This window comes from Anarhichas minor, unplaced genomic scaffold, assembly GCF_050575085.1.
Source record: "Anarhichas minor isolate MPS153535 unplaced genomic scaffold, ASM5057508v1 ptg000042l, whole genome shotgun sequence".
Classification (NCBI taxonomy): Eukaryota; Metazoa; Chordata; class Actinopteri; order Perciformes; family Anarhichadidae; genus Anarhichas; species Anarhichas minor.
Genome location: NW_027466488.1, coordinates 10,526,826 through 10,542,111, shown reverse-complemented (window position 1 = coordinate 10,542,111; position 15,286 = coordinate 10,526,826). Strand labels below are relative to the sequence as shown.

The 15,286-nt window shown below is 42.2% G+C and overlaps 1 protein-coding gene across 2 annotated transcripts; it reads right to left on the bottom strand.

The window, feature by feature from the left end:
- Positions 1 to 1,758: 1,758 nt before the first annotated feature.
- On the bottom strand, positions 1,759 to 10,107 carry adgrg3 (adhesion G protein-coupled receptor G3). Of its 2 annotated transcripts, XM_076109880.1 has the most exons (12): positions 9,988 to 10,107; positions 9,833 to 9,887; positions 9,400 to 9,490; positions 9,120 to 9,245; positions 8,096 to 8,260; positions 7,942 to 8,002; positions 7,760 to 7,851; positions 6,200 to 6,318; positions 4,658 to 4,938; positions 3,160 to 3,262; positions 2,689 to 3,005; positions 1,759 to 2,597 (listed from the first exon to the last, which is right to left on the bottom strand). In XM_076109880.1, exons 1-12 carry the CDS (start codon positions 10,043 to 10,045, stop codon positions 2,482 to 2,484), a joined length of 1,584 nt encoding a protein of 527 aa, XP_075965995.1. In that variant the 5' UTR covers positions 10,046 to 10,107; the 3' UTR covers positions 1,759 to 2,481. The 2 variants fall into 2 exon arrangements, with proteins under 2 accessions (XP_075965995.1, XP_075965994.1); XM_076109879.1 differs by having other exon boundaries at positions 1,759 to 3,005.
- Between the last annotated feature and the right edge of the window lie 5,179 nt (positions 10,108 to 15,286).

Genomic DNA, 15,286 nt, shown 5'->3' with positions numbered 1-15,286 from the left:
ATTAGAATTGTTAAATGTGTTAGTTCTGCCAAATGTGCTGACCAGCCAGGCAGCCATTTTGGAAGTGATGTCATTGGTACACAAATTAACTCACTGTCACATGACCTCACCAGAATGTTCACTGTTTGCATTGTGATTACATTCCTGTATTTGACATGTATTGCTGTATCTCAATTCTTCTTATTCTTCCGTCTGCAGTTCATCTGTTCACATGATTTCCATCATCACAGCAAGAGCGGTTCCTAAACACACCACTCTTCTGTCCAAAAAGGATTGCCATCAGTGAAGTTTCCATGGTCGTAGAAGGGATGGCCATGGTCAAGCCCCACACCCCCGCCCGACCACCTCGATCTGCTGCCTCGAGGCGATTGGTTGCCCCGTGGCTCAGAGGTCCCTACGGCTGATCGACCCGGTCACGGCTGTTTTCTGTCCTGGCCCCCCAGTGGTGGAATGAACTCCCCACTGATGTCAGGACAGCAGAGTCGCTGCCCATCTTTTGGCGCAGGTTGAAAACTCACCTCTTCAAGAAGTGCTACCCTGAGCCTTCCACTTAGCACTTATTGTATTCATACTAGTTTGTTGCACTTGTTTTCGTTTGTTTCTGCACTGTACTTTTGCTCTGGTTTCTCTTAGACGCTTGTTTAAAAAAGGAGATGTACTTATGACTTCTAGTGACTAGTAGTTCTCTTGAATACCTATGTTGAATACACTTATTGTAAGTCGCTTTGGATAAAAGCGTCTGCTAAATGACTGTAATGTAATGTAATGTAATGTCATGGACTGAATCCATCCTCACAAGCAAATTCCCTCTCTGCAGCTTCCTGGTGCTGTGCTCTGTGAAACGGGTTGCTGCCAAAGTGTGACACTCGTGTCAATGAGCCCCCCTCTTCCTCATACCAGTCTGCAGTCACTGATGCATCCGGCAAAAGGTCTGTGGGCAGCTTTTTAGGGCATCCCTCTCTGGCCAAGTAACTAGGGATCCCCTTCCCTATAATAAGAATGTAATCTTTAACAATGGTTTTCTCTTTAAAATAAAATAGTTCTAATTCTGTGGGCCCTCTGTGGATTCGAGAAGCTGACCTAAGATCTGGCTTTGAGGTGGAACTAAAATGAACACCATCAGTGTTCTTCATGCATCAACTGTTTCTCACTCAATCACCACCAAATCCCCGTGTCTTTACAGAGAAAACTGTTAAATTGACCCAATATAGCAAATGGTTACTGTAAATGTGACAGCAATATTCCTACGTCCTGCTACATCGACATCTAAAACGAAAATTCATATTGTATGAAACTGTTCTCTTCCAGTCACAGAGTGGTTTCACTTTTCCTTCCAAATTACTCTCCAAGCCGTGACCTCATAGAGGAAATGATACAACAAGACAATAGTAGTAGACTTTGTGACTTTTTAGGTAATTGTGAAATGAGTTGTAGTTACTGAATGTTACTGTTGGGTTAGGGTTTTAATCTTAGTTTGTTTTAATGTTGTTTTTGGATGGTTCTTTTTAACAACTTTATTATGGAATATATGGTATTATGTTATGGGTATTCATTTGCTATGTTTTGGTAATCAGTGTTGGTTGATCAGTGTGGGAGCACTATCATTCCCATGTTTTTATGGATGAATAAATTGAACCTTGTATAGCCAGCAGATGGCGCTCATTTGCCACTGTTCCATCCAGGTTGTATGTGCACGAGCAGCACATGCAACGTAAACAGCATTGGTTTTAGCTGAAATAAGTGTCTTTACAAGATATGTCAGAAGTTGCTACATTTTTTTAATCTTTTGTACATATTTAAAAAAAAGCCTGTGAACTCAACAATGGATAAATAAACAAAGCAGAAATGTCAACAAACTACAAAAGCACTCTAAGGCGAACACTGACAATTCACAAAACCAATAAAAGAGAACGCAATGATTTTTTCACAGAACAGATAAACCAAGTAAGGATCTGTTCCTGCACAGTGGGTTCCCTCACCCACTGTGTCTCTACCGGCCTGGGGGGCGGGTTGAGAGTAGGAAGTGTGGAGTCAGCAGGCACTCAGTGGCAGAATAAAACAGGCAATAAAAGGTGTTTTGAGGAAGTGCCAGTCACCTCAACCACGTGAGGTCCTTGCGCATGCACCCAAAATAGTATGCGGTTTGCTGCAGTGGAATTCAAGATTAGCTGTGGACAGACACAGACACTCACTCGCTCACTCACTCACAGAAGCGCGTACGCACATATGCGAGCAATTCCCACCTGGCAGAGTTAATAATACTTTTATTAATAAAATTGTTATTACTGTAACCATACGTTTCATAACTGTCACAACAATAAATAATTAGAAGGGGTTCATGATGCATGTTTGCCTATGCAAACTTAATTTCAAGAAGTTACATGACATGATTAAGTTATTGTCATTTAATGTCTTATATATGACTGGAGGCCAGTAAGCACCTAATATAGGCGACCACTAACACACTGGTCGCTGTGAATATTAGTTATTGAAACTGGTTGTCATCACTTTCTGAGTGGACGGGTCTCTGACGGAGGAGTTGTTGTCAGACCGAGACTTGCAGGACAGCGCCAAGGACCACAGGAACATGAATACACCTAGGAAGAATGATCAGAAAAGCTGTGAATCCTGCCAACAAATAAAAAAAGCTGGATGGATACTTGTTAGGAGGGTCATGCACGTACTCACCCTGTAGGGAGTTTAGTATCGTGAACACGTAGATCCCAGAGAGGGAGATGTAGGTGGTGCTCGCTAACCCCCAAGGTAAACCCAGCACGCAGCTGAGGCCCAGCACTGTGGCACAGTCTTTCCATAACTTCATCCATTTTTCTCTGGTCATCTTCTTCGAGTCACCACCGCTTTCAGCGCCTCCACGGCCCGCCCTCAGCCCCCAGAGCTTAAACACCACCAGCCCCAGCATGCAGGAATTGCACAATATCACCAGGCATGGGAAGGCCACGGTAGTGACGAAGCTGACCGAAAGCCTGTGGCTGCTCATCCAGCATCTGCAGGTTATTACAAAACATTTTTATTTACATCAAAGTTAACTTTGAATTCCAAATACCCTCTGAGGAATAACGCTGTATGTATTTGACAAGAATCCAAACCTCCCGTGTGGTTGAATACTTAAAATCGTAGCAATGGTTCTTGGTTTCTTACATCTCCGCTGTTGAATTGCGGTTGTCAGCGTCCCTCAGTTCCAGACTGTATTTTCCATAAACACCTGAAATCCCACAAACCACTGCAATCAGTGTTGGGAGACCTGCATAAAGACAAGACGGATACGGAGGTTCCTTTAACAAGCCTCGACTATGGTTAAATATGCCTGCGTGCACACAGACAGAACAACAGAATATATACCAGCCCGTGACAGCGTGTGGCTACAATTGCTTTCACGTTGAGAGTCTGTGTGCGATCCTGAAAATGTGAGGTAGGTAGTGAGAAATGGTCGACTGCGCCCCCACTCTTAGCCCCTGGCCCGATTTTACTTCACAGCTGGACAGATCCGAATCTCAAGATGGCCTGTCGTTTTTTTACTACATTCAAAGACCAAAAAAGTCCTCTTTTCCTCTTATTGCATCGCTGCTTTTTACAGTGGCATCAACAGCTCTATCACCAGCAATCAGCAGAAATTAATAGGAAACCAAGCATATCAATTTAAAATGTAAAAATATGTAACTTTACGGCTTGTTTCTGCTGCCTCTGAGTGGCCAAATGGTATATTACATTTCATGCAAGTAATGAAACTACTGACACACAATGCATGTGGGGCCTTTGGGGTCTGAAGCCCTGCTGCCTGCTTCGCCAAGTTGGCAATCCTGACTTCATCATGATACCGTGTGTGCATGCTACAACAGGAGATTCAACTGTAGACTGTATATAAGAAGTGGACGTGGTCATCTTGATGTCACTCATTGATTTGTGGACTGATGTTTTGAAGACTCGAGTTCGGCGACTTCACCGTCGGCATCTTGGCTTACAGCCGTTGCCATGTTGTATTATTTGCCACCAATAAACAAAAGTTAAGATATTTGGAATGTGGAGGAGTGAAGTGGCAGAGACCTGTCAATCACAGTAAGCCCCGCCCTAAAGCATACTTTGCTTTATGGTCTATTTGACTCTAAATGGACCATCATTTACTAAATGAACATCATGCTGTATTGAAGACTCGAAACTAGAGATTGAGACCATAAACTCATGTTTACAATGTTTACTGAGGTAATAAATCAAGAGAGAAGTAGAGTCATTTTCTCATAGAAAATCATTTTATCTCATTTTGCAACCGGAGGAGTCGCCCCCTGCTGGTCAGTAGAGATAATGCACGTTTTAAGACATTTCCGCATTGGCTTCACTCAGCAGAACCGGAGTTTGCCGCCTGGATTCACTGGAACCTCATTGCTCTGCAGCCTTAGTGGTAAAAAAAAAAACTCCAACGTGTAACTTCTTGAAATTGCTCTAAAATGTGAAAACATGAGTAAAGGACTTTGTATACTGACTAAACAATTTGTTTTAAGTATTTACATGGCTGTTAGCCACTAATATTCTCATTTAAAAAATAACTGGAGTTTTTATTGTAGTTGCACAATAAATCATAAATAGTCGTTTAAGCTGTTTACTCAGTTTTTTTTTTGCACCGTCTCAACCAGGCTCCACTCACCCCATCCCACCAAGCTGAGTTTGAGCAGGTATCTCCTGATGTAGATGTTGAAGACTCGAACTAGGAGGAGGTAGAGGTGGAATCCCTCCAGAGCCGTCCAGGTGAAGGTGGCCAGCAGGGACCAGTGCAAAAGGAGACCCAGACCCCGGCAAACCCAGTCGTCCTCTTTCTCGTTCAGCTGCCACACCCAGAAGCAGCACAGCAGGAAGCTGAGGTGGAGGCAGAGCAGCGCTCCGGTTAGTTGCAAATGCACGCCGATAGCCTTCTCGGGACGCCGCCGTCTGAAAGGGAAAAGGTTTATTACGATCATTTTTGTATTGCCTCTTCTGCAGATGCAGTACTATATGTGGCCCACGTATCTCACCCAAACAGTTCAGATGTTAGCTTATAGCTACTGCTTGAATGTGGTGCAGGCCGACTGCTTACTGGGCCGCTTCATAGTGTTGCAGTCGGTTCTATTACAGTTCTTTCCTGTTTGGAGCTTGACAGGAAATTAGATCAACCACAGAGCCTGTTTGACCCTTGATGTAGCATGACAAACTTCTGCAGCATACACTATGCAACACTATCTCCAAGTCTCTTTAACTCTGGCTGTAAGAGCCATTTTGTATTCTTAACGGTTTTTTGTATTTTATGTTTATTGCTAAAGTAATGTGTGTTACGCCCTTTACAATGTTTACCATATAATATAGTTAAAAGGTAAGTGGTCACGTATGTTTTTGCCCTATTGAGATAAAGGCTCCTCTATTCTGTCCTGCTGTTGGATCATTTTTAGTTGACTCCTTTAAGTAGGTTTCAGTGCTAGTTAGGCTTTGATGGAGCAGGATGTGGAGCAACAATTTTTCTGACTGCAGATTATAGACTTTTTAGTTATAGCGAGCATGAATGGCTATATGGTTTCTTATGCAATGAATGGTACTCCATTCATTGCATAAGGATTTTGTTCATTTTTTGTTGACATGGAATAAAACTACTTTTAACTACGAGCTACGAGCCTCATCATTGGACAGCTAGCAAGAAAAGTTTAGCCTGCAAGAGAGCGTAAGTTGGACATGGTAGTCAACGCGAGTCAGAACCCTTTACAGCCTGCAAGAAGGATGGTAAAATAAGCTGCCACTACACTGGAAAAGTGCAATACATATGTTGAAATTATGGCTTACACCCATTTTGCATACCTTTGAGCAAGTTGCACATTGTAGGCATGCACTTCAAAGGGCATACTTTTTTACGTTCACTCTTTTTTTTAGTACATGTGTTTTTGGTATTTGAGTGTGTGCACTATTCTTGTTCAGATCTATCTTGACCAAGCAAGACGTACCAGATGTATAAAGTGAAACAACATTGGTCAAAGTACATCAGTATGACAAAACATAGAAGAAATGAATAGTAACACACACTAACAGTAACAGCCACGTATTGCTTCACTTTTGTGACAGAAATTCCTTACGTCATTTGGTTGAACAAAACATTAAAGATATTTTATGGTATCTTAATATAATTCACTCTAGACGCGTGGGAATCATAATTTTAAGTCAAACTCACTGCAGACATATATAGATGATCAAGCTGATGACTGTGAAGAAGATGGAGAGTGCTGATCCAATGTAGGTGATATAGCTAAGGTTCACAGCATCACTTTCATCCACTGATAGCGCAGGGTTCTGGAAGGGAAAAACATGGTTTATAAATTCAATTTAAAATGTCGTTTAAATTCAGAAGCTTAGAATCCTCTTCAGTAGATATATTGTAGATATTGATTTAGATGTGTCTTAAATAAAACTCTATGCCTATATGAAGTATGTTTCTATCCACCTGTTTTTGTATGCATTTTCAATCTGCGCGCTTTCAAAAAAAGGCAGCTATATCACACAAAAAATAAAGTTTGGCTGAAGTGGCGGCTATTAATTTCTTTTGCCTTTTTTCTGGAAATTGTGTTAAAACTTGTGCTCCACTCTGATAGAAACCAGAATGACAATTTAGTTCCCAAAGGGACAAAAATGTACTTTCAAACAATGACAGCCGATAATCATTCAGCGACTGAGAGAAGATCAGTGTGGTTAATCTCTATAAATAGATTCTGTATTCTAATGTGGACTCTGTAGGCGACTGGACAAGATTTTGATATTGGAATCTATCTGGTTTTGGTTTGGAGTCCGAGTGGTATTGACCAATCACGTTTGAGCAGGCTCTGGTTGAATGCAGGTAAACAGTCCATGCGCAGAGCAAAAGATGGAGAACTCATTGGCCAAACTGTAAATCTCGGAATCCTGACGAAGACTAAGCTTTTTATTGGTTTAAAATTAGCTTGTCCGTTCATAAATGGTAAGTACTTGTATAGCGCTTTTCTAATCTTCCGACTTTAACAGGGGCCCATCAGGACTATCTAACATTCATACCATTCATGCACCGCAGGAACAGCCTGCGGGAGCAATTTCGGATTAAGTGTCTTGCCCAAGGACACATCAACATGGACTAGCAGAGCTGGGGATCGAACCGCCGATCCTCTGATTGAAGGACGACCCTGCACTACCACTTAGCCACAGTCGCCCCATGCCCCATGTTATCTCCCAACTCCAACTCCAGTCGTGCATCTTAAGTTGCTGATCGGACTGTAAACAATGAGCAGCGCACGGAAAAGGAAGTGTTGGCCTGAATATTCGCTGGCTTCACCGGACCATCAGAAATATCCCCCCTTGCTCCCCTTCTCGTCGCCAGAGCGATAGCCAATGGGTTCTGAGATTGTTGTGCGGTAACTCAGGCTGAATTGACAGTTTGCTTACTGTACACAAGTTTGTGGCTCACATTGGAGCATCTGAACTCACTGTTTAATCCATTCCATACACGCTTGTGTTTATGAAGACATCCTTTAAAGGCAAATTTATTTGCACGTTACCTTGCACTGCAGATGGATTCTCGAGATATCACAAGATCACGCGATAATCGCGGAATCACATATCACACGGAAACATGTAGGAAACAATAATGCTCGTGTGTTTTTCTCTGAAAGTCCCTGCCCCTTTTTCAAACAGTTCCAAATGACGTCTTTCAGGTCTGTGTCACGTTAAGTGGTATGTGGCTGATGGTGGAAAATTATTATTTTACCACAAGCACAGCGAAGAAGCTCAGGTGGTTGCAGCTGCAAATGAATTCACTTCCATTGTTGCTGGTATCACAGCCGCTTGTGTTCCAATAACCTAGAAACACACACGCGCACATATGATACAGTGTAAATCATCTTTTCAATGAAGAGCAAAAAAGACTGTAGGCCGCCATGTGTAGCCTACCTGTTCCATCGTTAAGCGGTGACTCCTGCCAAAACACACAAGCCCCAGTCCCCACCTGAAACTTTAAAAAAAATAACTGTATTCAAAAACAGAGGAAAGCAGAATGATACATTCTCCAACTGGGATGCCCTCACAGCTGCTTTTGTTCTTCTACCTGTTTGTTGTGTTTGAAGGTTAGTTTGATGGCTTGTGAGAGGTCCCTGACAGGATGGTTCCCCGCCCTCACTGCCAGGACTAACCCCCCCAGAACAGTCCTTGGACTGGGCCTGTCTAGTGTGATGCGTCTCCTGCGTCCTGTTCCCTGAAGGGGGGGACTCAGCTGCAATGACAGAGAGAGGTGACAGAGAAGACACATGGCCTTAACACTGTTGTGTGGTCAATCAGATTTGAATCAGCTTCTTCAATCGACCATTTCATTGATGGCCGACTGTGAGTTCATGGAAATCGATGCAAATCAGCATAAAGGGGAAAATACTAGCTTGTATAATCTTACTGAAGGGTGCTAACTTAAAGGAATAGCCCACCCCAAAAACAATATGAATTGCATTGTAACACTCACTTCCCTCGGCTCTTCTTGGTCCAAGAAAAACGTTTCTGTCGAATGGCATTAAGGAGAGCGGAGCGCCCCGACAAATGGAAGCACATCAGTGCAAACAGACGGATCAACGGAGTCCCAATGAGACAGCGAGACGGAAGAAAAAGGGAATAGAACATCCGCAAAACCTTTTTTAAAAATTCATGTGGAGCATTATCCAAACGTCTTGTATCCATTTGTGGACTAATGGGAATCTAAACATGACATTTTTTGCTTAACAAAGCATTTCCCATTTAGGAATCTGTCCAAATTCCTTCACAGGAAGGATAATCCCATGATGCTTTGTTTAGCACGTCGTATGTTGAAGTCTATTTGCACTGATGTGCGGTTATTCTTCCTCTCTTCTTAACACCGTTTGACCCTTCTTCCTGGTCCCAAGGAGAGCCTGGGGACGTGAGTGCTGTACACAATTTATACTTTTGTTGTTGTGGTTTTTGGGTGAACTATTTCTTTGAAGTAGAGGTCGCTGTACAAAAACAGGAACTGAATTCCTGAACTGCAGCCGCTTTTCATTTCCCAAAGCTTCCAAAAATGTCAAAAAAAGAGGTCTGCAGTGAAATGTTTGACCTTCAGAGCTACTGACCTTGAAGAAAGTGCTGTTGATCACAGTGGCCACCAGCAGCACCTCCTCCTGAGACGCTCCTCTGCTTCTCTGGAGAGCTGACGATGAGATTTGAACCCTGTGTTGAAGAGTAGGAGTCTCATTCGCCTAAGAATTACAACACAAAACAAAATAATTTTTTTTTCATTTATGGAAGAGACGACACAGTGAAGCCAGACGCCCTGAACCCCGCTTAGCACAACTTCCGATTGTTTGAGAGCCAAGTGATACAACAGCTGGGAGCCCAAAAATATGACCTCACCTCTTGCGTCCAGCTCACCCTCCGATGAATGAAGTTCGGCATTGGAAAACGTCTTTTTACCACACAGCTTGTAATTCTATCCTCATAGCAGCTGTAACGCATATTTCACACATTTCAGCAATCTAGACAGATACATAAACATGAATAACTATTGATTTTAGGTTGAGAAACAAAACAAATACGTTGTCTTTTGTCCTTTGACATTATTCCTATGATTACAACACACAGCCATTTCCTAACACTGTGGTATAAACAGAGATATACACAGTCATGTGCTTTTGGTTCCTAAAAAGCTGACAACCTGGTGACTCCAACAGCATTATTGTATGTTATGATCATTTATTATTATGTTTTAGGGAATGTCAGAGCATTCATTAGACAACAGGGAACAGCCACATGTGTTCTTTAGTGTCAGCTGAAGAGTGTGGCTTACCTGGTCCAGGGGACATATTTCGACATACAGTCGACGAGGACGTTTTCACAGGGATCTGTCCGGGTGACAGAGAAGGAAAAATGAAAGAGAAATTTTCGGGCATATTTTGATCACTACGTACTCAGGGAAGCCCAAAAAAAACTCAATAAACTCACCAGAAGCTTGGGTCGTAGACAGCCACACGAGTGTGAGGGGAAAGAGAGAAATCCACATTGCGTCTCGCCGTTCCTCACACACACACACAGATGATGTGACTGTTCCATGCACAGCCGGGTTCTACATGCTTGAGGTTTCTGCTTGATGACCAGGGAGTTTCACATCTACATATATCACATGGTGGTGGCGGAGCTGGGGGTGTACAGCTCACATGGACCAGAAGTGAGACATGACGCGCCTTTTCATCGGAAATCTCACCGATGTTGCTCATGAGAGAGCAAAATGTCACATTGATTTATAAATTAGTGGTACTGAATTATCACTGAGAGAGAGAGAGAGAGAGAGAGAGAGAGAGAGAGAGAGAGAGAGAGAGAGAGAGAGAGAGAGAGAGAGAGAGAATAAAACCTCCACCATTTACAATGTGAATGATTGTTCATACTATGACTAAATCTCCAAGGTTAGAGGAAAGAGCTTAGAGAAAAGAGGAAATTTCTAAATGTTACAGTTTTCCTTTGAACCTACGCAAGAAGTAAAAAAAATGTTAAGTCACAATGGTCAACAAGTACTGACACTTGTAGCTTGCTGGGGAAGCGAAACTCAGACTGCAACCACATTATGTTCTTCCACAGCTGGCAGCAGACATGTGCAACTCACAGGATCATTAAGAAGTTTTTTGAATAATTCCAAGATTTCGAGGACTGTAAACCACACACAAATAGCAACATGGGACTGTTGCTCTATTCTGATGTATTTCGACTTTATTCAGAAACACATGTACAATATTCTACAGTAAGGATACAGCTTTACTTAAATCACACTTAAAGCGACACACACTTTTGAAGTTACAGAAAACAATGTTTACATCAAAAGTCCAGGGAATTTTCAAGATAACACGTTAGGAGGGTTACATGTGGGAGTTTCCGTTGCTGTGCTATCAATGATTAGGGCTTTATCACCTAGGCCCAAACGCAGTGTCCCCCTAAGGCCTTAAACACTGAACCCTCAGGGAGGGCAACATCACATGTTATGTACAATCGTGGGCATTTCTTTTTAGATGGGTTATTTGTCAAATAATAGATTTACAACTTTTTTTGTCAAAACGGCTTTAATAACAAAATGAAAAGAAATGTTCGATGAATAAAGTTGTGTAATGTAATCTCTGATTTCATGTGCTTTTATGTTCCATCTTTAATTAATCCCTAATGGGTTTGTGTAAATGTAATTTGCCAGGCTGAACACCCAGATGCCGTCCTCTTTGTTTACCTTTTTTTTCTTACGTCTCCATGCTTCCACTGGTAACCTTGTGTCTGACGTCACATTGCTATAAATTGTGGGTAACTCAATGTCTCAAAATGTCTGCGAGAGAGCCCATAAACAGTCGAGGATTTGACACTGGGACAGAACTAAACCCTTAATGGACTTTGCGGGAACGCGCATCGAAGTCTGTGAGTGAGGACATTGGGATTGGGCCGTGGACTAATAGCAGTCTACTCAAATTTGACTCCTGAAGTCTTCACAGGAGTGGAAGTCATTCTCTCCTCCATGTCTCTCTTCCTCTGCTTCTTGGCTGCCAGACAGATCCACAGGAAAATAAAGAAACCTTGACAAAGAGACGTATTAAAACCGTGAGTGGCGTTACAAGAGAATATATCTGACAAAGACGAACCCGTCAACACGTAGACAGGTTAAAGAACCTTTGAACAGAGAGGAACAGAACGGGCAGCAGACCTTGTGTAGAGTTGAGGATGCAGAAGAGGTAGAGGATGGGGTAGTTGACGTATCCTGAGCCCAGGAAGGCCAGGCCCCAGGTGGTCCCCAACAAGCAGGTGAGACCCATAACGGTGAGGCCACTCCTGCAGGTCTCACCGAACCTCAAGGGGTCCCCCTGATTCGCTCCCTCGGCCCCTGCTCCGGGCCTCGAGCTGCTCCTGAACACCCGTTTCATCTTGCAGACGTTGGAGGCCACTGCTATCAGTATGCCAATGTTGAAGATGAAGATGAGGGTGAAATACACCAGGTTCAGGGAGTAGAAGAAGGAGTCATCCGTGATCCAGCAGCTGTGGGACAGACGGGGAACCCGATGGACTGTCAGAATATAGTTTCACCGATAATGCAGGGGGACATGCAGTAGAGCGCCTGAACATAATGATAAATAAATAAAATAACGTGATCTTAAATGTTTAAAGCTACAATCCATCCATTTTTTTCATGAAATCAAGCACAGTTTTTGATACTATATATGGGGGGTATTTGTTCAGCAGTAGCCATTCAGTGTATTTATAGTCTCTCATTACTTCTCTGTATAATAGTTTTCCTTGTTAGTGGCGGAGTCCGCCATTCGTTTGCGGTATTTAATTGTCTTCACTCACTCACACGTTACTGTTTTTATTGATGTAAACCACCTTGATTTTACCACCATAACAGGGGTGTGACCAAATTAGTAAAGATTATAATTTTAAGGCCTCTTTCATACACTTTTGATAGAAAGCTATAAATACACAATACATTTTGTATGTGATATACAGCACGTCAGGAGATGTTTATGTATATAAATCATATATGTGTATAACCATAAGCAAAATTGTGAAAAACCATGTGTGAAAATGGGAAAAACCCTGTAACACAAACACTGTATGAGCATACAAAGTATACAAATGATGGATTGTGATTATTATTCATTTTGTAAAGGGTTTGGATTGTTATTCGAGTGAGAATTTATTATTTCCCTCAGCTTGCCAGCAGCAGGTAGTAATCACTTACATGGCGTTGGTTTGGTTAGTATCAGCCACCCTCATTTGTGTGACTCCATAAAACTGTTTAAAGTCTTTCACTCCCAAAGAGACCGCCACGATGACACCAGGGATCCCTGAGAATCACACAAACACACACCGCTCAACATCGCGGTAATTCATGCGCTGAGGTGGAAGATAGGTTTAAAGACACAACCTGCTCCTGATGGACTTTTTCCACATCAAGTGCGCACAATATGACATCACGTCAAGACATTTCCAGTGAGGCGACAACAGAGTTTGACGGCAGGAAACTTTCTCCGAAAAACACGAAGGAAGCAGCTCAATAGACAAAATTCAAAGGCGCAGGTGGCAGAAAACGGGTTTTGGGCTTCACTAGTCTGAGCAAAGTCACTTCAGCTAGGTGAGGCCGAGTGAGACCGATCACACACTTGTGTCACTGTGAAAAACCTTTCAGTGATTGCACGCTCAAAGTTTTGCTGGTCATATTTCTTGACAATCGGGGACGTGCTTTCAGCAGCTTCATTAAAAATATCCAGCAGGTTTGGTGATGTTTGGACAAACCCAGGGCCAGGCACGGTTTTGGAACTAGTTTGAACTTTGTCATGCCACACATCCTTCGAGTTTTTTTTATTGATTTGACAAAGAATTTCTGATAAATAGTCTGATTTGTGTTGTGCTACGCTCGTTTTTGTTTCTGCATTTGAAGTGCCCTGTAGTGGTCAACCTTTCAGGGGTACGTTTCAGGTACTCTTGTGGACATGACCTGGAAGTTTTGGTCTATGTGCTGAGCCACGTCCTTCTGAAGTTCATCGGTTAACATCTTGAAAACTAAATAAGATATTGACAAGCTCTTTGATACTTACCGATGAGTTACTGGTGTCATTAGTAAAACGGAATAGGCACTCTTGCAGCACTCACCCCATCCAGCGAGAGACAGTTTGGCCAGGTAGTGCCTGAAGTAGGTGTTGAACACCTTTATCAGCAGCAGATAGAGGTGAAGTGCCTCTATGGCCATCCAGGTGAAACAGCAGAGCAGGGAGTAATGCATGAGGGCCGCGACAAACACACACACCCAGTCCCGGTCCACCGTGGCCCCCCACTCGGTCAGCAGGAAGGTTGTATTGAGTAGGAACAAGGCCCCGCTCAGAGATACATGAATGGAGATGGAGAAATCCATTCTGCAGTTTCTGAGGAATAGATAGGAGGAGAACGAGTACACGGTCGTCTCTTGGACATCAGCTGAGAGCTAGCTGCACAGAATACACGTATACCTACCGACTGAAGACATATATGACGAGGGACAAAGCGGTGAAGAACGCAGACATGCCGCAGCCTATGTAACTGATGGAGGACAGGATTTTCCAGTGGACTTCTGAAATTGGGTGTCTCATCTGCAGAAAAATATGGACCGGTGGATATTATTTCCAATTTACAGGTTAACCAAAACGTCTGGGGACAAGTCAGAGAGTGATTTTCAACAGTGAATGAAGCGGTACAGTACTAAATAATGAGTAAAGGGTTGACTAACGGGTTAATGTATCATGGGGAACAAGTCAGTCAAATCAAGAGAGTCTTCTCACCAGTAGGACGGCAAAGGGTGTTGAATGGTTACAGTTGCAAATAATTTCAGTTGGGTAGACAATGGTCTCACATCCATCTGTTTTCCAGCGCCAATCTGGAAACATGAACACACGATAACTTGGTTATCTCCATCAGGTTGAATTCTGCTGCTGTCATAAAACATAATTCTATAAAGATGGGACATTCATCTTTTCATGCAGAAATAATCCGTTTTTATTCCATTTAATATAAACAATAAACATTCCACTTTACATCACTTGTCATTGCATGAATAGAAATAAAAAGCATATATACTATATATATATATGTGTGTGTGTGTGTGTGTGTGTGTGTGTGTGTGTGTGTGTGTGTGTGTGTGTGCTAAATTGTTTTTATATACACACACCCTTTTGTTGTACGATGAATAAGGGTTATAACATGTAATTTATGGCTGACAAACTTAAACACAAAAAATAAGACACTATAATACTTCAAGCTGTCTTAAAATGCAAGCTAAGGCATAACAACAATAATAATAATTGATATAGATATATAATTTATTCATATATGTATATATTGTTATTAATATTATTATTAATAATACAAATAATAATAATAATGCTTTGCTGTTTATCCTGCTGTGAACAATAAACTACATATACAACCTACCATGTTCATCAAAATAGTTACACTGTAACCAGGAGTCTTTCTGTAAAAATACACAAAATACAGAACTCTTGAAACACAAAAGCATGAAAACATGGCTTGCCACGTGCCGTCATCAAAATAGAGTCAAATCAAGTCAAGTCAATCTTATGAAAACTTTTGTCAAATTGTTTACATCTGTACAATCTGTGCAGCATACAGCACCGTCTATCATTAGACCAATCGAACTATCGAAGCAGATCGATGCTAAAAACGTGAAAGCATGCACGCACAGACAGACTTACATCCATATCTTTGGGTGAAACATTTCGGAAAGTCA

Coding starts and splice junctions, on each gene's coding strand:
- adgrg3 (XM_076109879.1), bottom strand. CDS start 10,045: ATGTGGATTTCTCTCTTTCCCCTCACACTCGTGTGGCTGTCTACGACC. Junction 6,319..7,759: donor GCTTCTTCGCTGTGCTTGTG/GTAAAATAATAA, acceptor TTTCCCTTCCAG/AACCCTGCGCTATCAGTGGA. Junction 3,006..3,159: donor CGCAATTCAACAGCGGAGAT/GTAAGAAACCAA, acceptor AATAACCTGCAG/ATGCTGGATGAGCAGCCACA.